The sequence below is a fragment of the Myripristis murdjan genome, chromosome 4, assembly GCF_902150065.1.
Source record: "Myripristis murdjan chromosome 4, fMyrMur1.1, whole genome shotgun sequence".
In the NCBI taxonomy this organism is placed as follows: domain Eukaryota; kingdom Metazoa; phylum Chordata; class Actinopteri; order Holocentriformes; family Holocentridae; genus Myripristis; species Myripristis murdjan.
In genome coordinates this window covers 16,759,959-16,782,942 of record NC_043983.1, presented here as the reverse complement: position 1 = coordinate 16,782,942, position 22,984 = coordinate 16,759,959, and the positions used below count along the sequence as shown (strand labels likewise).

Genomic DNA, 22,984 nt, shown 5'->3' with positions numbered 1-22,984 from the left:
ATTAAAAAGGAGTTTCAGTGGTTTAAATAAAGGGTAGGCCTACTACCACGGTTTGTTAATATAGGTTTGTTGTAAGTTTAACCAATAATATTGACATAATGATATGAATAATTGTAATTAATAATTGTGTATGCCAATTAGTAACTGCCATTTAATTAACAGTGATCAATGATTAATGATATTTATACTTGTAAAGAGGTTATGTTCATTATTGTGGATTATATTTGATATGGATAATAACAGCTGTAAATACTGTGACTCTAATATTGAAATCTTTTTTTTTTTTTTAACTTGTGATGGCACTAGCCTTTTTTTCTTTTCTTTTTTTTTTAAAGGGGATTCTCAGCAGTGATGTAATATCTCTGTATAAGTCATCATATACAATATGTTTTGAAGTACACACACACACACACACACACACACACACTTTTAAGTGAATACAATAATTAAGCACTGCACACTGAAATAACTCCAAGAAAAAAATACAGTTACAGTACAGTAAAGTTATTTCAGTGTGTGGTTATTTTTCGTCTTCACTCACACATATCATTATTATTATTATTACTTATTTTACTTTATTGTATTTTAGTTGTTTTTAGGTGTTTTATGTAGGTATGTATGAATCGTTTGGGATTAATATCACAAGGTATATAATAATAATAATAATAATAGTAAGAAGAAGAAGAATGTTACAAGTTATCATAATATGAGTACTAGAGTCTCTTCATGCTCAGACTGTACTTGTACATTATGTTGTTGTTGTTTTTATTTATGAATAAAAACTAAAATTTCACAGTGCAGAGTCGTTACCTGCTTTGTCCAGTGGAGGGCGCTGTAGCCTCAAGGATTTGGAAACAGTTCCTCAGTGACGGCATTTTCATGAGACGGAAGTAAAAATTTGTAGTCGTCAGCCTGTGGAGAGTGACACAGACAAATCAAACCATATTCCAGAGAAGAGAAAGCGAGCGGAGCAGAAACAGAGCCGCGTGTTTCGGGGTAAGTGTTGCGCCGTGCAGAGCTGCTGACTGCGGCGTGTGAGCCGCGGCTGCCGGCCCTGTGAGCCGCAGGCAGTGAGGAGGAGCCCTGCTCTGTGTCTGTGTCTGCAGCGCTGCTCTGCTAGCCAGCTGACTTCAAATGCTCCACGAGTGTTGCTGCTGTGGTTTATAACTTTGCTGAGGGCAGGATACACACACACACACACTGACAACCAAGCAGCGCCAGGGGCTAACAAAATGTAGTTGTCACAACTTTTGAGCCAATTTGACAGGGACAAGTTTGTGTGCGGCTGTGTAATGTCACACGTTGCTGAGGCCTAACCTGGACTCTCACTCTGCACCATATATGCTGTTTTTTTTTTTACACAGATTTTCCACAAGTCCACTTCCCAGGCATAAAGGATGGTAGGAAATCATTTTCATATTAATTTTGTGTTGAAGAGTGTACTCCTTTTTTGGCAGGGTTGAGGCCAACATACATGTAGCAGTAAATTATTCATTATTTTTATGCAAAAGTGATTTATAACCGCCTGGTTCTCCCTTCATGCTACTGACAGCATGGTCGGGTCAAGATCAAATCTACAGCCCAGCAGGAGGAGGAGAAAAGGAAGGAGCGGGAGAAGAAGCTGAAGATTTACGTGGCTGCAAGAGATGCCTGTTTTTCTAAGGTCCTTTCAATGAATAAATAATAGCATGACTGGAGGCTTTATATCAAAGATAAAGTACTTCAATCTGATGCTCTATTTTGTGGATAGGGATTTGTGGAGTTTATCGAGTCTTTTAAGTAGTTTCAGATTTCTTTGGTATCATTGTTTCTAAGTGTTACCACACTCAGTTAATCACTAAATCCCTTTGTGCTCATTGGTCCTGCGTCCTTCACTCTCATCTGCCTGTCCCATCTGTCTGCTTGCCTCGCTCAAAACGCTCGCACACCCCGTCCTGTACGCCAGAGGAGAGAGGGGGTTTGGGATGACGAGGCCCTCCAGTTAACCCAACAACTGCTGTCATCCAACCCTGATTTTGCAACCCTCTGGAACTACAGGAGAGAGATTCTGCTGCACCTGGAGACTGTGAGGTTGGATTACAGGATTTTCACCATCAAATATTGTCTTTCTGTCAGGATAGCTATTCCAAAACTTGGTCCAGGGGCTTAATGGGTGGGGATTTGGTTGTTGTTTTGGATTTCTTGTTCCCTAACCATTTACTGTGACAAAGCTTGTGCGTCCAAATCATAGTCACAGGTTTAAAATGATTGACAGTTAAAGGAATATTCAGAAATCAAAATTGGTTATCTCATAAACATTAACCAATAACCATTAAAATAAATAGTGTAATACAGTGTCACCAACATCTGTTTTTTTTTAGTGAACTGACCTAAAGTAACCCTAAACAGTGCACAGCATAACCTTTTTTTTTTTTTTTTTTTCCAAATATATAGGCCTATACAAGCAGTCGATTTGACAGTAGGATGATGCTTTTTTCCTCTTTTTTTTTCTCTTTTTCTTTTTTTTCTTCTCTTCAGGGAGGAGGATGAATTGCAGAAGATATACGAGGCGGAGCTGTCCTTTTTGGAGTCTTGTCTGAAGATGAACCCCAAGTCGTACGGCAGCTGGCACCATCGAGGTTGGGTCTCAGCCCGGTTGCCTCGACCAGACTGGGCTAGAGAACTGAGCCTCTGTGATCGCTGCCTCAGCTTGGACGACCGCAACTGTAAGTGGTTGAGGGCAAAACTAGAAAAGAGGAAGGAAACGCATATATGTGACTCCTTGCTTTTTATTCCCATTCCCTTCTCATGCCATATCCTCCCATCTTGCCCCAGTTCACTGCTGGGACTATCGCCGGATGGTTGTGAAGATGTCCGGCGTGCCCGTGGATCAGGAGTTGCAGTTCACCGATCGTCTCATAGGCTCCAACTTCTCCAACTACTCCAGCTGGCATTACCGCAGCACCCTACTGCCCCTGCTGCACCCGGAGTCTCCCGAGCCCCCCTCGCCCTGCCGCCAGCCTCCCCAGTCCTCCCCTCCGCCTTCCCCGCAAACCCACTCCCACCGCGTGTGTGAAGAGCAGCTGCTCAAAGGTGAACATGTTGACCTTGCAAATGAATGATCATATTGTGTAGTCAGTGTTTTGTAGTTAGGTAATACTGAATAGAAACAGACAGGGGGCACTCTGCATCTTCAAAAGCACTGTAGGCAATTTGTTTTTCCTCAGAAAGGTCCTGATGATTTCATGTATGAATTGCATTGTAATGTTCACCCTGCAAGATGTGATTTATTACAGTTACCACAAAATAATATCCATTTGTTGATGTTTTTGTCCAGAATATGAGCTTGTACAGAATGCTTTCTTCACTGACCCCAATGACCAGAGCGCCTGGTTCTACTATCGGTGGCTGCTAGGCAGAGGTGTGTATGTGTGTGTATCTTTAATGGTTTTACATGTGTATGTACAGCATGCTTGATGTGTTTGCTGTGATCACCTTCCACACGTGAGCTGTACACAACTAAAGTTCTCTTACTCTCTGTTTCACAGCGGAACGAGAGGAGATGATCAGCTGTGTGTATGTCAGTCGGGAGGAGGAGAGAGTGGTAGTCGCCTTCTCCCGGCCCGTCAATGTGAGCGCCTTCACATGTTCTCACAAGAGGAATTTTCTCTTTCATATTCCAGTATTTACACATGGCGGCTGTGTCATAGGGTTGCTCATTCACCCACCCTCTTGTCTTTTGTTCTCTTAGGCACAGTCTGTAGGTCTGATGCTGGTGTTGGATGGCCAGCCCCAGCGAGTGGAATGGAGGAGTGTCCACCCACACTTCAAACACAGTCCGGTTTGGGTATCCTTTCCATTATTACAAACAGTTAACAGGTTATACCACATCCTTTGATGATGACTGTTACTGTATGTTGCTGATTGGACAGGAAATAGGTTTAACTCTCTGTTAATATCTTTCTTCACATACCACCTGCTCATTAATACCTTTATAATTATACCTTTATTATATAGCGCGTTTGAAAGCAAGCTACAAAGCACTTTACACACTATAAAAAAAACACAATAAACAAGAGTTAATGAGATATTATGATAAAATACCATGAAAGATAAAAACAGAATACCTGGCTGCGGTATGTATAACAGTGACAAAAGGGTTAGGGTTAGGGTTACACCATGCAAATGAACAATACACGGTGATGAAATGCTATCTCTGCTGCTGGAATGTATTGTATGTTATTTCTTTGGCAGCTTGTTCATCCTCGCAATGCACAGTCGCCCAGGCGTTTCTTAGTACAATCAGTTAAACAGCTGTTTAACTTTAGATTTTTTTTTTTCGTAAAGCAAGTTTCCACCTTGCTGAAGTTACATTTGTCAAGATACTGAATCCGTCAGCAGCAGGAACAGTTCCCGAGGTTACATGCTGTCGCTGCCCCCTACAGTGTGATCTCCCTGTGGAGGGGGGCCAACCAAAAATAGCATTTCTCCTGGAGGAATAATTACATTATCTCAAAAAATGCCTCTGTAGTAATACACATCTGGAATTTTGTCCATTTCTTAACGTGGACTCAGATCTGTGATCTTCCTCCTGGGACAATAAGTGACATCACCAATGAGCATAATCTGACTGTGCACTGGACAGAAAAACATACTCACAGAGACTGTGCTCTGTACACAGGTGATACTTCTTCTTCTTGTGTATGTTTTGAGCTTTACATGTCATACATAAAGAGTTTTTCACTTGCATTTCTTCAAGCTTTAGTTCACCACCTTTAACTTCCCCAGGTCGAAATGAGAGCTGGTGTCGAGATTCTGCTACCGATCAGGAACTTTTCAGGTACCGGGTGTGCATTATTGTGTGTTTATCATGTAGTTTGTTTAAGAAATGAGACATGACTTTGGTCTTTCTGTTTAGGAGTGAACTCTCAGTAGAGAAGACCTCTGTGTTACAGTCTGAGCTACAATCTTGCAACCAGCTGCAAGAACTGGAGCCGCTGAATAAGTGTACGTGCTTCTGTATTTGTTAACACCCACAGAGCTCTTTGTGTTTGTGCCCCTGAACATATTGTGTTTTATTTATCCACTGATGTTCTCTCTTGTCTCGGCAGGGTGCTTGCTGACTATCATCCTTTTGATGAGGGCACTCGACCCCCTGGGATACGAGAAAGAGACTCTTGCTCATTTCCAAACTCTCAAAGTGAGTACCGCCTGGTGAATTGTATTGGCCCAAAACACTGGCGCAGATCACTCAACAAACTCTCTCACTTTCTCACTCAGGAGGTGGACTCCATGCGCTCTGCCTACTACAGTGACCTGTGCAGTAAGTTTATGATTGAAAACACCATTCTCAAAATGGAGTATGCAGAAGTACGCGTCTTCAGCATTTCTGACAAGGTTGGCTCATAGTTGTGATGACGAATTATTTTGAGTTCTTATGAAATCCTCTCTGCATATCTTGTCTTTTTCAGTATGTTTGGACCGTCTATCGTGAGGTCACTTTGGTATTTCTCTCTCTTTCATAACAGAAGTTGACCACATTATGCCACCTGGACCAGCTGTTACTGGTCACCCATATTAATCTGTCGTCCAATCTACTGCAGCGGCTGCCTCCGCAGTTTGCTATGCTGCAGTGCCTGGAGGTAATAACCCTGTGATTCCAGTACAACTGTTATACATATCTACCTCTTTTTCAGCATAGGAAAGATGCATTTACATATTGATTTCTTTGCCTGCACAGCAGATCTGATTAATAGGCCTGCTTCAACCTTCCAGGTCTTGGAAGCTGACAACAATTGCATAGAAAACTTGGAAGGACTGTATCATCTTCCCAAACTGGAGGAGGTATACTTAAAGAACAACAGTATCCTTAAATCAAAGTTTCCTATTCATTAGTGTGTTGACTCAGTTCAGTTCTGTTCACAGGTGACATATGGCTTGTCTGTGGGATTTTGCTGGTTTTACAGGAGCGATGCAATAGCAACATAAAGCAAGAGACTGTCCTAACCTATTCATTTTATAGAAAAAAAGGCCGTCGGGGGCCCCTTTTTATGTTTTGCTCATGTAATACTTTGGATCATGACCCTATTGATTGGAATTTATTACATTTGGGTCCTCGCAAAAACCAGTAAGGTCTTCTCTTACACTTTGGAAATGCATAGATCAACTGTAGTGCAAAAGGCTCGGTTCCACACACCTACACTGGTTCAACTACGCTTGGCTTGCTGCTACTGAAAGGTTTACTGCAATAGAAGGGAGATCAGATGCTTACAAAGTTTAAAAACTGACAAAAGACACTGCATTTCAGCAACACTATGATTAAGGTCATACAGTGATAAGTTGGGAGAAAAAAGTTCTGGAAGTTTTACTTAATACTAGTGTTTAAATAGTGTAAATGATGCCGGCATCATTTAAAGATTAATACCAAGCAAAACTTCCAGGATTTGATTCTAAATGGACTTTTGCCTGCCTCACTAAAGAGCACCAGTCATATAAGCCACTAGAGTCATGCAGGGCTAGCTTCTCCCTTTGTTAAAAGTTAGGAGAAACATTTGCTTGGTGATCGAGTAAACAAAATCAGCTCTCTAAGTTCACAGAACAATCAGTGTCCTTAGGTTGGGACACAGACAAACAGCTACCCACGGCACACCTCTTCCTCTTCATGCTTCATTACCCTGCATCATTTCAGTTGATTCACCTCACAGGAATATGTCAGGTTTGCAGGTTGTGACACCGAGGCCACTTTCACACAGGCAATTTTCAGTAATGACAGGGGGAATTAAGTTTCAGCATGTGCATGACCTGAATGTACAAAGACTCGCCTGTCCATATATGATTGAGTTTGTATTTCTATAGATAGAAAAATAAATATTTAATTAAGACATTTTTGCCTTAATTCCACGTTTTTTCCTTCTTTTGCACCAGAGTAATTAATACCTTTACATATGCTCACTGATGCTGGTTGTAATATAAAGACTTTTCCTTAACTTGAATGCACAGAAATTTCCAAGCTGGCAGACCTTCAGCCTCTGGTCTCCTGCCCCAAGCTGAAACACCTTGATCTCCGAGGCAACCCCATCACCGAGACTACCAACATCCAATCAGAGTTAGCTGAGCTGCTGCCATCAGTCACAGACCTTCTGCTCTGATCAGACAACAGGGCAGGACTCACTGCCATCACCATTTCTTTGTGTGTATGTCCGTGTTTCTGGGCATGTATGTTTGTGAACAGCAAGTGGGTGTTTTCAAGCGTCTTGTGACTCTGTACCACTATTAATTCCACTTGTTTGGGAGAATCTGAATCACACCCACCCTGAGGATTTTGATGCCTGATGGTTTGGAGCATACGTCAGATGTCACTGAAACACCTTCACAGAAAGTCTAGATTTGTATGAGTGTGTGTGTATGTGTGTGTGTATATATGTGTCTGCATACCTGTGCATTTGCAAGTCTGTATTACTCACTGTTGCATTGGTTTGTTCAGTTGTGTGTGCATACGGATGCTTAATACAACTCCCAAATGCATGCTGCAACACTGATAACGGAGTAAATTGACTGCACACGAATTGGCAGACTGCAATGCTGGCTTATTGCTTCTAGTAAGATTTAAAAGTCAAACGTAACGGTTGAATTGTGAGAAAAGCTGAGGTGAGATGTTAACAAAAACAGTTGATCAGAGCGTTGCACATTTTATAAAAGGTTGTGTAAACCATTTACAATATGGCACTATGCTGTTGCACAGTAAGTCACTGATCCACTAATAAAACAGCACACATTGTGTCACTGCCTTCCAGTAAGCCTCTTGTGTGGTTTTCTATGGTCAGTGAGACAGGAAAATCAAGGTTTTCCTGAGTATGGACAACTTATGGCCTATATACTAAGCCTATACCAGGCTGAGTTGGCTCCATAGGTGTGTCAGGGCAATAAAAGATTGTGTCACCTGAACTGGATTTATGTCTTCGGTTACCACCTCTTTTTTTATGTTAAATTTGATTTTGCAATTTAGTCAACAGTTGACGCCTGCTTGTCTTTCACACCTGTCTGACGTCAAGAAGGCATTTTGGCATTTTCAGTGGGAATCTTGACGAAGCCTTGAGGGTAACACCTGTCCTTTGGGAGTGCCATTGCCAGTTTCATGTCTGAGACCTTTGGTAACACTTTCCTTTGTTCATCTTTGTTGTTCCTGGCCTGATGCCAGATTTTACAGCAATGTCTGTTCAAGGGGGAAAAAAAGGTGGCGATAATGATGCAGTTGTTAAAACTCTGCAGGCATAAGAAATTTTTGAAACTCACTGCTTGATGATTGTGATTTGTATGAGTGACACGGTCACGTATGGATTAAGAACAGGTGAGGAAATGTTCTGAGACGCTTGTGTAATGTACCAGCAGTACGTGAGCACAGGGCTGATCTCATAAAATACAGGTGAAAAACAGGTTTCAGAGTTTAGGGTATGGATCATCTGAAATTTTGGATTGTATGTGCTGCACACAGGAAACAAACAAACACTTTATCAGCTCATGTTCCATAAATCAAATAATGACAATCAATGGATGAATATAGATTACCAGTCACTGAAATGCAATTAATAGTTCAATATTCATAATGTCATAAACTGAACATCACTATTTCAAAGCTCAATAATTCCATTCAGTAAATTCAAATATTAAACAAGAATACAATGCAGGTAATTTAAGCAGGATAATTAAGAATATCCCATACTTCATAAATACTAAGTGTAAGTAGACATAACCATAAATGAAATTCTGCCTATTATTTCATGGTAGAGCAATAAAGAATATTTTAAATCAGTGGATGATTTGTTATTTTTTAACAGGGTGGTTGGCTCAATGGGAGTAACCCACTGCTCCCACACCACCAGCCTACACACACACCCCATATACACTTCCCAAAGGACATAATTGTGGTTGTAATTTTGATCTAAAAGAACTGCTATTAGGCTACATACATATTTTGCGTGGGCTTATTCTTCAGCTGAATGTGGACATCAAGCACCTTAATATTGCCTATTTTCCAAAACATACAGTAGTTTTGATGGGATAAACTTTATCTCAAATTATGAAACCAGCCGCTCAGTGTGATTTGGTCAGTGCAGATCCTAAGTCACATTACCCAAGTCATTTTTATTTATAGAGGCCTTTTTTTTTTTTTTTTTTTTTTTTTTTTTTTTAAGTACATTACAAAGTTACACCAAGCATCTATAGTAATAACTACATCTGTTGTCATGTCTCCTAAATTATTTTATTATAGAGGTGGCTCGGTCTGGGGTGTATTTTCAGCAGCACAGATGCTACTGAATGATCACAGAAATATTAAAGGAATATTATATGAATACCTCTTGCTCTTCTGTGACTTAACATTGCTAGTAATTTGATCATGAAGGTGACACTACCCCATACAGCACATCGACTGTAATATAGTATAGAAATGAGTATTTATAATATATAGTTTAGAGAATATTTTAGATCCAAGACAAAACTGACAGAAGGGTGGGACTGAGAGAAAAAGGCGCACTCACAGCTCCATCTGCCACTTCAGCACCATGGATAGCCCCATGGATTAATCAATACACAGCACAGTTGGTCTGCTGATATTTCAGGGCCACGGCCAGGGTCGTAAATTCAAACTTTGCAGGCTCAACTAAACAACCTCTCTGCACTCTCTCTGCAACATGGGAATGTGGGAGGGGGGATTGCAGGTTCACAAGGGAGATGAATCTGTCATTTTGCAAATAAAGGAAATGGCATCCCCCCTCAAATCGCTTGCTGCTTCAAAAGTCTGTTGGCATTTAGAAGTTCAAACAGTCAACATTTTGAGCAGTTCAGTAGTTTAAATACTATCGTCCATTGCTTTTGTGTATTAGAGTGTGCGCTCACCATGTACTGCTGTGTGTTGCAACAAACAACTGAATGGACAATTCACTTTTTGCGCTCTCCTGCACACGATACAGTTTCCTTCATACAAACTTCAAAGGAATGATGGAGATCTGTGGACTTAAGCTGTATTCATGGACGCACACAGTCTTGGAGTTTGCAGAGCACAGAGGCCGGGATGTTTCAGGTGGGTTTGATTTGTTAAACTGATCAGTAGACATAACTGTAGACACCTATCTAAATAATCCTATCCAGCTTTTGCTGAAGGGTGTCAGGACATCAGGTAGTTTCTATGGGTTTGTACAGCATAATGCAGCTGTCAGTGTGTTTGTGAAACCAATATCAGTTCAACCTCTCTCTCTCTCTCTCTCTCTCACACACACACACACCGTGAGTGTCTGTCTTTTCCAAACACGGCAATTTCAACCTTTTTAGCAGAATTGCCTATCTGAAGTATCATTCATGCAGAGGAGTGCACCACACATAATGCGCCTTTTGTAAAACATTAAGATCTTTCAAAACAAAACAAAACAAAACAAAACAAAAGATTCTTGGCTGGGTTAGAGAGAGAGAGAGAGAGAGAGAGAGAGAGAGAGAGAGAGAGAGAGAGAGAGAGAGAGAGAGAGAGAGATTTTATTTTCAGACTCTCCTAAATCTTTTTAGCAGACTCCTCTGGTAGTCATGAACCTTTTTGTTTAGATAACAGGACTTGAGGTTAATTATGCAGAAACAGCCCCCCTCTCTCTTTCTCTTTTCAACAATCATCCAAATAACCTATTCCAATGACATTCGTTAAGGTTTATGCGTCCCTGGCACTCAGTAGTGAACTTACTGAACTTACTGTTGCCTACTTAAAGACATTTCTATCACCCACGGTATGCTTGTGCAGTATCCCTATAAACTGTCATAGACTCTTATTGTTGAAAATTAACCTATCACACACTCTGCTATGGACTCGAGGCGTACCAACTTAACCTGTCAGTGGAGATAATTCAAATATTTGTCACCTTCAACCCTTCCATTTTCTGTGTCTGACAAGTCTAGGAGGCCATGTGCTTCCCGTTGCGTATTTTTCCACTTTCAAACCTGAGCCTGAAAGCCATGTCATGTCAAGCCATGCCTGAAAAAGACATTTAGGGGTATCAAAAGTATAATCATGACCTTACTCATTATTACTCCTCAGCAGCAGTAACTCGCTGATTCAGCTGTTACTGCCCCGAAATCCTCGTGAAAATCCTCCTAAAATAGGCTGCCAAAGGTTAGAAGGAACAAATAGCCTGTGAATCAACTTTTCTTCTTTTGCCAACTTTTCTTACAAATTGTCATATAAATTACAGGTCGACAACTAATATCATCTTCGAAACGAGGGCTGAAACTGAGGGCTTGTCTCTCAGGAGGAAGGCGTGTCTGCATTTAAAAAAAAAAAAAAAAAAAAAAAAAAAAAAAATGACGTGTGTTCAGTGTCTTCGCTCCCAACTTTTAAAAGCCCTGAACCTGTTCTTCTGAAACACTCACAAAACAAGAACCACGCCGCTCCAAGATCACACATCTATTGCTGCTGAACTGCGTGAGTGTGAATTTTTACCATTTGTTTCACATTTGGCTTTATCTGTAGTCTGTGACCGTGTTTATAATCTTACCAGCTTGACCATAATTCTTGACGTTCAGCATGGTAGACGGTATTTAATCAAGGCACGGTTGCATTCAGACTCAGATTCTTTAGAACATAAAAAAAAAAAAATACTGCCAAAATAATTTTGTACCATCCAGCTAAATAGGAAAATTGTATCGTTTCTAAGAAATATGAACTGTTTTCACATTACTATGCCAACATCAATATAATCCTGCGGCTTCACTAACTGCCTCTCATGGCATCAATAAATCTGTGCGAGTGTTTCAGTTTGATCTATGGCTTTACACACTGTAGCCGTAACTTTAGGGGAAATGAGTCTGTTTAAATCAGATACTCATCGGAGCAAATGCTTTTGGAACAGTCAAATTGTTGTAGTGATGTCTAATCACATGTAAGGTCTGTGCTCATGTCAGTGCAGGCTATATATTCCAGCTGACCTTAACAGTAGGTTACAGTCATTTGCAAGGAAGACTAATCCCCAAGCAAAATACTTGAAGGGGGGAAACTACATGAATTCGGTCAGAGTCTGAATGTCAGTGGGCCTTGAACACAGTGAATGCTTTAATTCTGATATGAAACACACAGGAATGAGGGTGCTTTTGTTTATCTTAGTTTGGCATGAATGCAACGGTCCTGAGGCAACGGGTCATGGGTGTAGATGATGGATGTTTACTGGATCACCACCCTCCTCAAGGGAAAAGCTTGGCTCTGATGAATAGCTTATAACACATCTGTTGCTATGATGATGAGAGTAGGGTTAGACCTCATTTGACTTGACGTTTGATATGTGACCTTGAGGACACCAAGTTTGCTTAATCTAAAAGTGTGACTGATTACCAATTCACTTGCACATGTTACAATGAGGTCAGAGAGCGGGTGCACACACCCAGAAAGGATGCAGCCCTACAGTCCAGTGGGAGTCTGAGAAAGTCTGGTCTGAGCTGCTATGCTGCAAGACAGAGAAAAAGAGATGGATTTTGTGAGGACAATTTCATCGATCATACTGGGTTCAGTTGTCGGACACCATGTCACATAGTTTCATTGCGCTGTGCTTCAGTCCCTGTGAGGAGACTACCCTCATATCAGTGTGGTGGTGCACTGATTTGCATGTGTGTAAAACTTGTTTCTGGGGATACGATACACCCCAGGCAGACTGTAATTAGTGCCATGTGCAGTACACTGCCATTCCATGCAGGTTTTCTCCTCGACCCTGTGTGTATTTTTGGCACTGAGGCAGGTTGTGGTGGATTCCATTTTCACCTCAACAGTTTGTATGGAATCACCCTGTTTTACATCTAGAGACGTCATACTTAGAGTCTAAGTCAGGTAAATGTACATCAAATGTCATCAGCAATATTGGATTTTTCCATTGTGTTATGAAGCCACCTTTACCCCTCTTCTGTCAGCAGTCAATATGAGGCACAAGCCTAAAGCGGGGAGAGGCGTTCACTTAATCTTCTATTACGGCTGTCTGTGATTTATAAAAAATGTGTCAGTTTTTTTCTTGGCTGTCCTAAATGAAATGAGAGCATGGTGGTTGTTTTGGTATTGCTTCATCAGAGCCTGTTTTGTCACCATGTAATAGTCAGTGAGGCAGAGGAATGCAGAGAGTGTGGGAAAGGCTTTCAGGGGGACCATAGCAGTTACCGGAAAGGTCTCTACAAAGAGGATTACTACCCAGGGATGCAAGTACAATCAGATTGAGGTGCATAAATGAGGACTGAGAGAGCAGAAAGCAGAAGCATTAGGGGGCAAGAAAACTGCTGGTTGTACATAGAGGGTGTGATTGAGGATGTGAGAATTTGGAGCCTCTTGTTAAAGTTTAAATCCAAGCACAATTCACATTTCCTTGTGCTTTCTTCTTGGATAGTTCAGCCAGTGTTTGTGAACATGGAAAATTATCAGGAATCTCCCAACTGCATCAACCACAGAGCTAAATGGTGCATACTTTAGCTAGCTTTGGCTTTGCTATGTAATGTTGCAATTTGGCTGAACATGACATGCAGTCAGTAACCAAACCTCAGTTTTTGTAAACATAGAAGATAGATATTTAAGAAAATCCAGGAGCTTTATATATATATTTTTTTAATATTAGGGCATTTTCTAAATTGTAAGCTCTTTCAGTGAAATATCGATAGATAGATAGATAGATAGATAGATATTAATGCATATATTTTTTCCCTCTTGTTTACATTGATTAAGACAGGTTTTAAAGATATATGCCCACATGCACTTGGAGACCTTTTGAACTTTCAGAAAATCCTGAATACTTCAGCAATGAATAGTAATCCCACAGGGTTTAAACTATGAAGAAATGATTTCACAAGAGCAGCATTTCAGGAATGGTGTTGAAAGAAGCCAGGACATAATTGATGTCAAAGCCCAGAGGTCTCCTTCTACTAATTAACTTTATTTGCTGTACATTTCTCTTTTTTTCTCAGGATGCCTGTAGAAACACGGTCAGTCAGAAACAGATCTGCGATTGGCCGATTTCCATCTGTCACTCTTGGATTTTTTGACGATATAGAGAAAGAGAAGGAAGAACCAGAGGAAGATGCAGCTAAGGAAGGGCCGTGTCGCCGGTGGTTTCGCAAGGTCTGCCCATGCTGCTATCCCGAACCAAATGATGATGATGTTACAGACACAGTTGTCACAGGGCTCGATGAGGTGGAAAAGGATGAAGGGATAAATGGCGAGAAGCCTTTGACTGGTGAAAGCGAGCTTGACGGTAACTGCCGACTTTGAAAGTTTACTGTGTTATCATTTATGAACAAATTAATTGACACCCTTATGATAAATGTCCTTCTCTTATATACATGCATGTGTTTTGACAGAATTAATTCTCAAAGTGCGATCAGTGGACCTGATAAAAAGCCAATCAGGGCAGAACCGCAAGGAGCATCACACAGATCTTTACCATGGCGATGACCTCATCATCCGCCGAGGGCAGACTTTCCAGATGTGGATTACCCTCTCACGACCTTTTAACCCCAAAACTGACCAGCTGCACCTTGAACTTAAAACAGGTCAGTCCATCTCCCTGGTAGAAACATAATATGCTGACCAATAAACTTAAATACTACACTGAATTTGAAGGACACAGTTCAGCAGTTATTCGCCAGTATTACTATAACAAAATTTGAATATATCATAAATTTACAAGGGTAAGTGCATTTGTTTTTATGCTTAAGTGCTGGGATTGAATTGAGCACTAAAATAACACCACAAGACTAAAATAGCTTTATAAGTAATGTTTCTAAATTCTGCAGGCAGTATGCATGCCAATAAACACTAATAATACTACTAAATAAAGCCACAAGCCATCCTAGTCAAGTAGGTTAAAGTTCCTGCCTGCACCCCAAAGAATAAGAAACAGTGTGCAGAGGTGCACATGATAAAACTTCCCCTTTTTTCGTCAGTCATGGGACAGTGTGTGCATGTGTGTGTGTGTTAGGGGGAGCAGTGTGTGAGGAAACAAAATGCACAAACAAGAGCGAGAGACAATGCACATCTGTTTCATGCTCATTTGCAAATGATAATATGTATGTACATAAGTGTAGAGAGAGAGACAAAGAGAGAGAGGGAGAGAGACGAGGGAGAGAAAGAGAGAGAGAGAGAGATGAGAGAGAGAAAGAGAGAGAAAGAGAGAGATTTTGGGTTACTATTGCTATGGTAACAGTTCTGAAGTCACGAGCATGGTTGCTATGCTCCAGCAAGAGTGTTTTACAGAAGCGTGGTCTCTTGTAGTCCTGCCCTAACTAAAAACCCCTTCAACTGGCAGTCAACACCATCAACACTAATGCTAAAAGCTCAGCCGCACCTATTTTCCTCTGCTTATTTCTCACTGTATTGCCTCTCAGAGTGTTGCCTGTTGTAAGATAGAGGACAGCACACAGAGGAATACACAGTAGATTATACAATTACAGCTTCATGTTGTCAGGAATTAAGTGTAAAGAGAATGAGAATGATTCCAAAATGCTGCCTAACCCTTTACACCCAGGACGCAGTGTGTGCAGTTATGTGAGTGGTCTCACTAATGTGACAAACAGGGCAGTAATAGCTGCTCAGTAAACTGGTGCCTGCGCTGAGATTCCATTTATAGTACAGCAGCATAGAGATCAGATACTGTCATGACCTGCACAGTAAGCAATGTGTGTGTGTGTGTGTGTGTGTGTGTGTCTGTGTGCACACATTCACATAGAGGATTGCTTCCACTTTGTTTGCACAAACACTCCTCTTGAGGTAGGAATGCAGGTGTGGCTGTAATTAATGGTGTTTCTTATGGTGGAAAAAAAGTACTCAGTTCCTGTTGAGACATGGTTTCAGCATCAATCAGATTTCTGCCCTTCACATGCTGCATCTTACCGGTCAAACCAGTGCATTTTCTTATACCTCTTGTGCCTCAAACTTACTGTGTGTGGTATGTGTGTCTCCCCAGGGACCCTGCCAGCAGTGGCAAAGAGCACCCATGTCATCATTCCTTTGGTAGATATGTTGGAGGACGATCGCTGGGAAGCTTTAATTGTTAAACATGATGGCAACAGGATAAAGCTGTCGGTTAACTCTCTACCTACAGCAGTCATCGGCCGATACCAACTCACTGTGGCAACAAGTTGCCCAAAAGGCGAAGCCACCTCCACACATGACCCAGCAAATGACATCTACATGTTGTTCAACCCCTGGTGTGAAGGTAAATACAGGACTTAAAAAATAATGCTTTTACATGTCAGATGCCACTCATCCTGCATCATGATTTCCAGCCTTTACCCTCCAGCAGAAGGTTTAGGGTCCTCAGGTGCAGGCTGCACCACTTCAAACACTCATTCTTACCCATGTCGATTAAACTCATGAATAGCTTATAATTCAACAAATTATAATCCACTACAGGATGTTACTCATGGATGGGTCTAAGACACGTTTTTTTGGTTATACATTTATTTACAGTCAGGGCAGACGTTTATTTTGGTAATAAGTGCAATATGAAAACTACAATGTACAATATAAGCCCATCTGGTTATGATACAACCGTATGTGCAATACAGTAACCACTGAGTGTGCATACATTATGTGTATAAACACATAGCATGTGAACGTGACTCCTGTCATGTTTCCACATGACAGGAATCACGTTCATGTCTCCAGTCTCCACGGGGACAATAAAAGTATATCTTATCTTATCTTATCTTATCTTATCTTATCTTCTATCTGCATATTTTATGTAGTTCAGTGCAACTCTTACTAGAAAATTAAAAATGAAATCTAGGCCGTGCTGTAACCTGAGGTTGGGAGTCGACTAGCGATGTCATGGAGTGTAAAAAGAATACATGAAAAGAATACATCTACATACATAGCATTAAGTTTGGCAGTTATCCAACCAGACTCATGCGTGCATGATGACCTGGCTGACTGCCACAAATTAAGGGGTTCTTGCCTATTTTACTCAGTGCCATACAATAATATGCCTTCACTGACATTATAAACCTGTCAGCTATGTGTTATTCCTCCTTCTGTTCAACAAAACTGTGGGAAAAGAAAAAGTTGAAACTTTCCAGCTAATGTATTGTATGCCAATGATGCTACTCCGCAATGTCAGAAAGAAATAATCCACTCTACCTACTGTTCAAACTGATCTGATGTTGGACTTAATAAAGAAAAACTATTCTTTTTCTCCTCTGTCTTATAGAGGACACAGTGTTCATGGATGATGAAGATGAGATGAATGAGTATGTTCTGAATGATATTGGTAGAATCTATTATGGCACAGAGAAACAAATTGGAGAGAGGACATGGAACTATGGACAGGTGAGGGGTTGTTTGGTCTTCCCACATTGATGCCTGGGTACTGGTGAAGGAAATGAGCAGGGCCAGCTGATTTGCTCACGACATCATTTTCTCCCTTTTCTGTGTTTGGCATTAGTTCGATGAGGGGATGCTTGCTGCTTGCCTCTACATCCTGGAAAAGAGCGGAATACCTCCATCTGGTTGGGGAGACCCTGTTAACGTGGTGCGAGTTATCTCAGCCATGGTGAGACTACAGCAGCTACACACAAAGAACACATGGAGTGCCACTTAGAAAGCACTGACGCCAGATCCATCCTCACAGTTCTGCTCATATCATCCCTATATGTGGCTCAAAGCTTTAAAAAAGCAATTCTCCATTTCATCCAGATCAACTCCCCTGATGACCGCGGCGTCGTGGAGGGAAACTGGTCATCAAACTATTCATTTGGAACTGCTCCAACCGTTTGGAGCGGCAGTGTTGAAATACTGAACAGCTACTACAAGAGTGGAGGCAACCCTGTCAAATATGGCCAATGCTGGGTCTTTGCTGGTGTTACTACTACAGGTTAGCTGCTTTTGTCTTATATGTGTTTATCTCACATATGTTTTTCTGTGTGAGACAAGAGATATTGATCGCTAATCATTCACCCCTGCTCTCTCACCCCTGCAGTGTTGCGCTGTTTGGGCATTCCCAGCCGTACGGTGACCAACTTCAGCTCCGCTCATGACACAGACGTCTCTTTGACGACAGATGTATACTTCGATGAGAACCTGGAGCCTTTAGATCACCTCAACTCCGACTCTGTCTGGTGTGTTCAGTCGCTGTCTTTGTCGTGATTTTTTCTATCATAATATATTTCTATGTATAATGTGCATGTCCTTCTAGTTTATGAAACCTGCCCTTCACTTCTTTACCTCAAGGAACTTTCATGTGTGGAACGACTGTTGGATGGCTCGTCCAGACTTACCTCCTGGCATGGGAGGCTGGCAAGTTATCGATGCTACCCCGCAGGAGACCAGCCAGGGCACCTTCCGCTGTGGCCCTGCCTCAGTTAGTTCTGTCCGTAACGGTCAGGTGTATCTCAAGCACGACTCTCCCTTTGTCTTTGCTGAGGTTTGTATCGTACATAATTCCCTCTATTCTCCCATAGCCTTTTGAGAGATTTGTGGACAACATTGCTGTCACACCACCACAACACAGATATCTGCAGTCTCATTAGCCAGCCTGTCTATCTCTCCTCTCTCTGTGAACCTTTAGGTGAACAGTGATAAAATCTACTGGCAGAGGAACCTGGATGGGACCTTCTCTCAAATTTACAGTGAGAAAAAGACTGTGGGCCACTTCATCAGCACCAAGGCTGTCGGCTCCGATGAACGCAATGACATCACACACCTTTACAAACACCCTGAAGGTATCATCAACAAAGCAGACACTAAAATGCAACAGTTCTCGTAAATGTCATCACAGCGGGGATTTTGGATAATGTCCAAATCCAAAATGAATGGGATTTTTTATTGTTGCTTATAAAATGGGAGAAATAATGTATGTCAAGATGGCGTGTGATGGAGTGATTACACATTGCAGTGCATTACTGAAATTTTCAAAACCACTTTGCTAAAAACAGTGGGTTGGATTTTGTGTTTTGCTCCTTATGGTCAATTCATTTCTATTCAGTTCAAGAACTACATTGTTTGTGCAGGAACAACAACATTGCAGTTGTCAGCATCAAACATTTCATTTATCTTCAAAATATTATGCATATACAGAAAAAAGGCATAAATGTAAAACTACACAATATACAAAGAACTAAGGTGCAATGGCATCTGCCAAGGTACAGTGAAGTTGAAGTGTGACAGATGCAGATATACAGAAATATTGCACAAAATCAGTGTTTTGCATGTATTCTTTAAGCAGAGATGCAACAAGGCATAAAAAGATAATCAATGTATACAGATATAGAAATACTTCATGTAATCAGTGGCGTGAGATGATATGTAGGTAATCATTCCATACACTATTCAGGAGTAAGTGAATGTATGTAAATATACAGAAATATGGCAAATGATCAGTGGCTGAAATGGACATTAAGGTAAATATTGCACATAGACAAAAGGAACAAGTAATGAGAAAGATAATGAATGCATGCAGATAAACAGGAACGCTGCCTGGTGATCAGTGCTTCAGTAAATATTGCTTTTACTCCAGTGTACCTCAGTCTCGCCAGGCTGAGGAGATACATGAGTAATTACCCCACAGCTTTCAGGAAGAAGCTATTTTTTAGTCTGTTTGTGTGTCTGTGTGTGTGTGTGTGTGTTGTTGTTGGTGCTTCATCAAGCCACAAATGCTGGAACACTGAGGGAGGAATGTCTAGTTATATTTTCATTGCAGCTTCAAAATCAATTAGAGTACACATGAACAAATAAAGAAGTAGATAACAGAGGAACCCTCAGAAGAATTAGTAGCCAATGTTAGGTGAGATCAAGAATTCCTCCATTAGGCTGAAAAATGCTGTCATGCTTGAATGGACAATCTAGACAAGATTCTCAGAGGTATTAATCTTGTTTTTTAAGATCTAATTTCTTGTTATTCCTAGGCACAGAGGAGGAACGCATTGCTGTGGAAACAGCAGCTCGCTATGGCTCCAAGCCAGAGGCCTATTCCTCTCCCACAGCAGAGGATGTCTTTCTAGATGTGAGCATGGATGGAGAGGGTCCTCGCATGGGAGGTGATGCACAGCTGAACATTGTGTTGCGAAACAGCAGCTTGCAGAATCGCAAAGTCCTCCTCCACAGCCAGGTGGCAGTCATGTACTACACCGGTGTTCAGAAGGCCACGGTGAGGAAGGATGTGACAGAGGTGGAGCTACTGCCCAGCGAGGGTGAGTGTCCAGTGTTCATGGGCTTTTTGGAGCTACCTGACCAACAGTACGGTAACTTTTTCTGTAGCATTCCTGTCATCCTAAAATATTTACTACACAAGGGCTATTTTATAATTATACCTTACTGGTGACAACATAATGTATCCTCAAACAAAACATACCCACGATAATATAATATTCCTGGCAAATGTTGTCATGACTTTGGGGCTTTCAGATTATATCTGCATCCAAAATGAATCAGAGGATTTTTGGATCCTTCCTTTTGTTCTGTTCTTAAAACATCATGCATATCACAGACCTTTAGACACACCCTCAAGGTACCATCAAAAGACACTAAAACATAATTTTTCTCTTAAATGCCATCACTTTGGGGCTTTTGAACAATGTCCAGATCCAAAATGATTGAGGTTTTTTATTCCTGCTTATTGTTCCTTGTAAGACAGGTGAAATAAAGTAGAAATGACACATGATGGAGTTATTACACATTTCAGTGCAGTACTGAATTTTTTTTTTAAAACCGTTTTGCTAAAACCCACGGGGTAGAGGTTATCCTTCATAATGCTTTCTGGTTGCATTCCAGTAATTCTGAAAAGAAGAACTGGCACAGGGCTATTTTATAATGATACTGCTCTGGTGACAACATAATGTGCTCCAATTGCCGTTGCAGAGTAACAGTGAATCCTGCAGCGAGAATCACTTGCAGGAAGCCAAAACGTACAATACATCATCTTAAAAACTGTGACCCTTATCTCACTGTGTCCTCCCCCATCTGCAGTGAAGAGTCTGGAGTGGATCTTGGAGTACAAAGACTACCAGGACCAGCTGGTGGACCAGGCTGCTCTGATGCTGACACTGTCAGGCCGGGTCAGTCCGACACAGCAAGTTGTGGCTACTCAGTTCAACTTCCGACTCAGGACACCAGACCTTATCATAAAGGTGAACCAACAAGATCATAATGAAAACATCACTAGATATGATCTTAATGCGTCATTTCAGATTTAAAACGTTTTTCTGTCTTTGTTTCCCCCCTTTGCAGCCAATTGGGGAGGCTGTAGTAGGGAAGAAGATGACAGCAGAGATCTCCTTTACCAACCCTCTACCACGGGTGCTGAAAGGAGTCATTCTCCATGTGGAAGGACTAGGTCTGCTCCATGCTAGAAAGATTAGTGTCGGGTGAGGAGAAAAAGTCCTTGTTTTGCACACCTTCCTTACCAGCTTTGTCCATCCACCTTGTCTATCTATCTACACACACACACACACATACACACACACACACACACACACAGTCTCACATTTTGATCGCACTGTCATTTCCTATCCTCCCCTCAGTGATATTGGAAGCCGTGCCTCTATGTCTGTGACTGAGCACTTCATCCCCACCCTGCCTGGACCGAGGAAATTACTGGCCTCGCTGGACTGCAAGCAGCTCACACAGGTTCACGGTGTAACTGATATCATTGTTCAGGAAAAAGCACCGTGACTCCTTGTTGGCCGCTTTGAAAAATGAGGCACTTTCACTCTGGATGTCTTTTCTCCATCTTTGTGTAATTTATGTTGAAATTTAAGTACCCAATTCAGACTTTATTGCTATTTCAAGTACTGAACCAAGTTTTGTCACTACAGAACTTCTGCTTTACATTAAATTTCCAACATTAAGTTTACCAGTAGGACGGAGAGTGAATGAATTAGAAAGCATAGCGGCTGTACTCCTCATTTTTGATTTTTATTTGATCTTATTTTTCTCAAACAGATCCAACAAATATATCATCAAGTGTAGGAATCAAAAGAAAAAGCTCTCCCCAGAGAATAAATCAAACAGTCGACGTGTAGAGAACACACGTGATGCGTTTGTGAAGGGGCAGAAGAAAACAAAAAGCTTATCTGGTCCTTCCCTGTCCTTACAATATCAAATCACTTTATAGAAAAATATAAAAATTATATCCTAGAATAACATACTGTGGTTGAACTTTTTTTTTTTTTTTTTTTTTTTTTTGTACATGCTGTGAATATCAGTGTTAGCTTCCTCGTCACGTCCCATTTAGTTTTGATAAAGAAAGTCGCAGCGGCACATTTGTACAGGATGCACTTACAGTGATGCAGGATTCCTGAGATTCCTGCAGTCGTTGCAGAGGTTGGACATGATGGCAGCTCAAATGAAAGAATTGTGCTTTTTCAAAGGAAGCCTGTAAACTGAACCTACTGTATGTATCCATCTAGCCTATTTATTCTTTATATGATGTGTGTCTCATATGTAAATTGCTTTGGATAAAAGCGTCTGCCAAATGTCAGTTGTAATTGTTGACAATAAAGTTTGTTTATGTAAATGTATACCAAATGTAAATGCTCCTGAGTCAGTATAAATAATTTTAAGTCAAGATATAGGTCTGAGCATCTATTTTTAACGCCTTACTGTTCTGATGGGCCAGCCAACTTACTGTCTTTATGAGGCTCAGTTTTAAAGCTAGAGAGAAGACTCTGGGATCATATGAACAACCTAAGGAACTGATTGATGTCAAGATTTCAAGAGGTTTATTTGTCACATGCATGGTTGTACATGTACAGCAGCATTGAAAAGGGACTACAACTACTCCAGCAACAGTGCAATTAAAAATAGAAAAAGTAATAAATATAAATGACTTGTATTTACAGGAGAGGAAAAAATTAAAAAATAAACATAAAATATAATAACAATAATAAATAAGAAAATAATGGCATATTCACAGGATAAATAAGAAATGAATGGCATATTCACAGTCAAGTTTGTCATGCAAGGTTGTCATGAAGTGGGCTCAACATCGCTGCAAAATTCTGCAAACTTTTG

General features: G+C 41.0%; 2 protein-coding genes across 2 annotated transcripts; both read left to right on the top strand.

Moving 5' to 3' along the window:
• Positions 1 to 860: 860 nt before the first annotated feature.
• rabggta (Rab geranylgeranyltransferase subunit alpha) lies at positions 861 to 7,923 on the top strand. The gene is made up of 17 exons (XM_030050187.1): positions 861 to 996; positions 1,365 to 1,400; positions 1,553 to 1,663; positions 1,946 to 2,070; positions 2,518 to 2,705; positions 2,815 to 3,072; positions 3,317 to 3,400; positions 3,528 to 3,610; positions 3,731 to 3,826; positions 4,555 to 4,660; positions 4,768 to 4,819; positions 4,898 to 4,986; positions 5,091 to 5,179; positions 5,260 to 5,376; positions 5,508 to 5,621; positions 5,755 to 5,842; positions 6,979 to 7,923. Exons 2-17 carry the CDS (start codon positions 1,398 to 1,400, stop codon positions 7,125 to 7,127), a joined length of 1,752 nt encoding a protein of 583 aa, XP_029906047.1. The 5' UTR covers positions 861 to 996; positions 1,365 to 1,397; the 3' UTR covers positions 7,128 to 7,923.
• A 3,466-nt stretch (positions 7,924 to 11,389) lies between these two features.
• Positions 11,390 to 22,520, top strand: LOC115358500 (protein-glutamine gamma-glutamyltransferase K-like). Its single transcript, XM_030050516.1, has 14 exons — positions 11,390 to 11,437; positions 13,945 to 14,231; positions 14,338 to 14,529; positions 15,942 to 16,193; positions 17,187 to 17,305; positions 17,421 to 17,528; positions 17,672 to 17,849; positions 17,955 to 18,093; positions 18,206 to 18,398; positions 18,543 to 18,696; positions 19,879 to 20,163; positions 20,939 to 21,099; positions 21,200 to 21,336; positions 21,493 to 22,520. The coding sequence occupies exons 2-14, from the start codon at positions 13,946 to 13,948 to the stop codon at positions 21,641 to 21,643; spliced, it is 2,355 nt and encodes a 784-aa protein (XP_029906376.1). The 5' UTR covers positions 11,390 to 11,437; position 13,945; the 3' UTR covers positions 21,644 to 22,520.
• Positions 22,521 to 22,984: the final 464 nt, after the last annotated feature.

Bases quoted from the DNA above. Each gene is read 5' to 3' on its own strand.
- rabggta (XM_030050187.1), top strand. The intron at 5,180-5,259 runs GTGAGTACCGCC...TTTCTCACTCAG, and splicing joins CTCATTTCCAAACTCTCAAA to GAGGTGGACTCCATGCGCTC. The intron at 5,377-5,507 runs GTTGGCTCATAG...CTTTCATAACAG, and splicing joins TCTTCAGCATTTCTGACAAG to AAGTTGACCACATTATGCCA.
- LOC115358500 (XM_030050516.1), top strand. From the start codon at position 13,946: ATGCCTGTAGAAACACGGTCAGTCAGAAACAGATCTGCGATTGGCCGA. The intron at 17,306-17,420 runs GTGAGGGGTTGT...GTTTGGCATTAG, and splicing joins GGACATGGAACTATGGACAG to TTCGATGAGGGGATGCTTGC. The intron at 21,100-21,199 runs GTGAACCAACAA...CCCCCTTTGCAG, and splicing joins CACCAGACCTTATCATAAAG to CCAATTGGGGAGGCTGTAGT.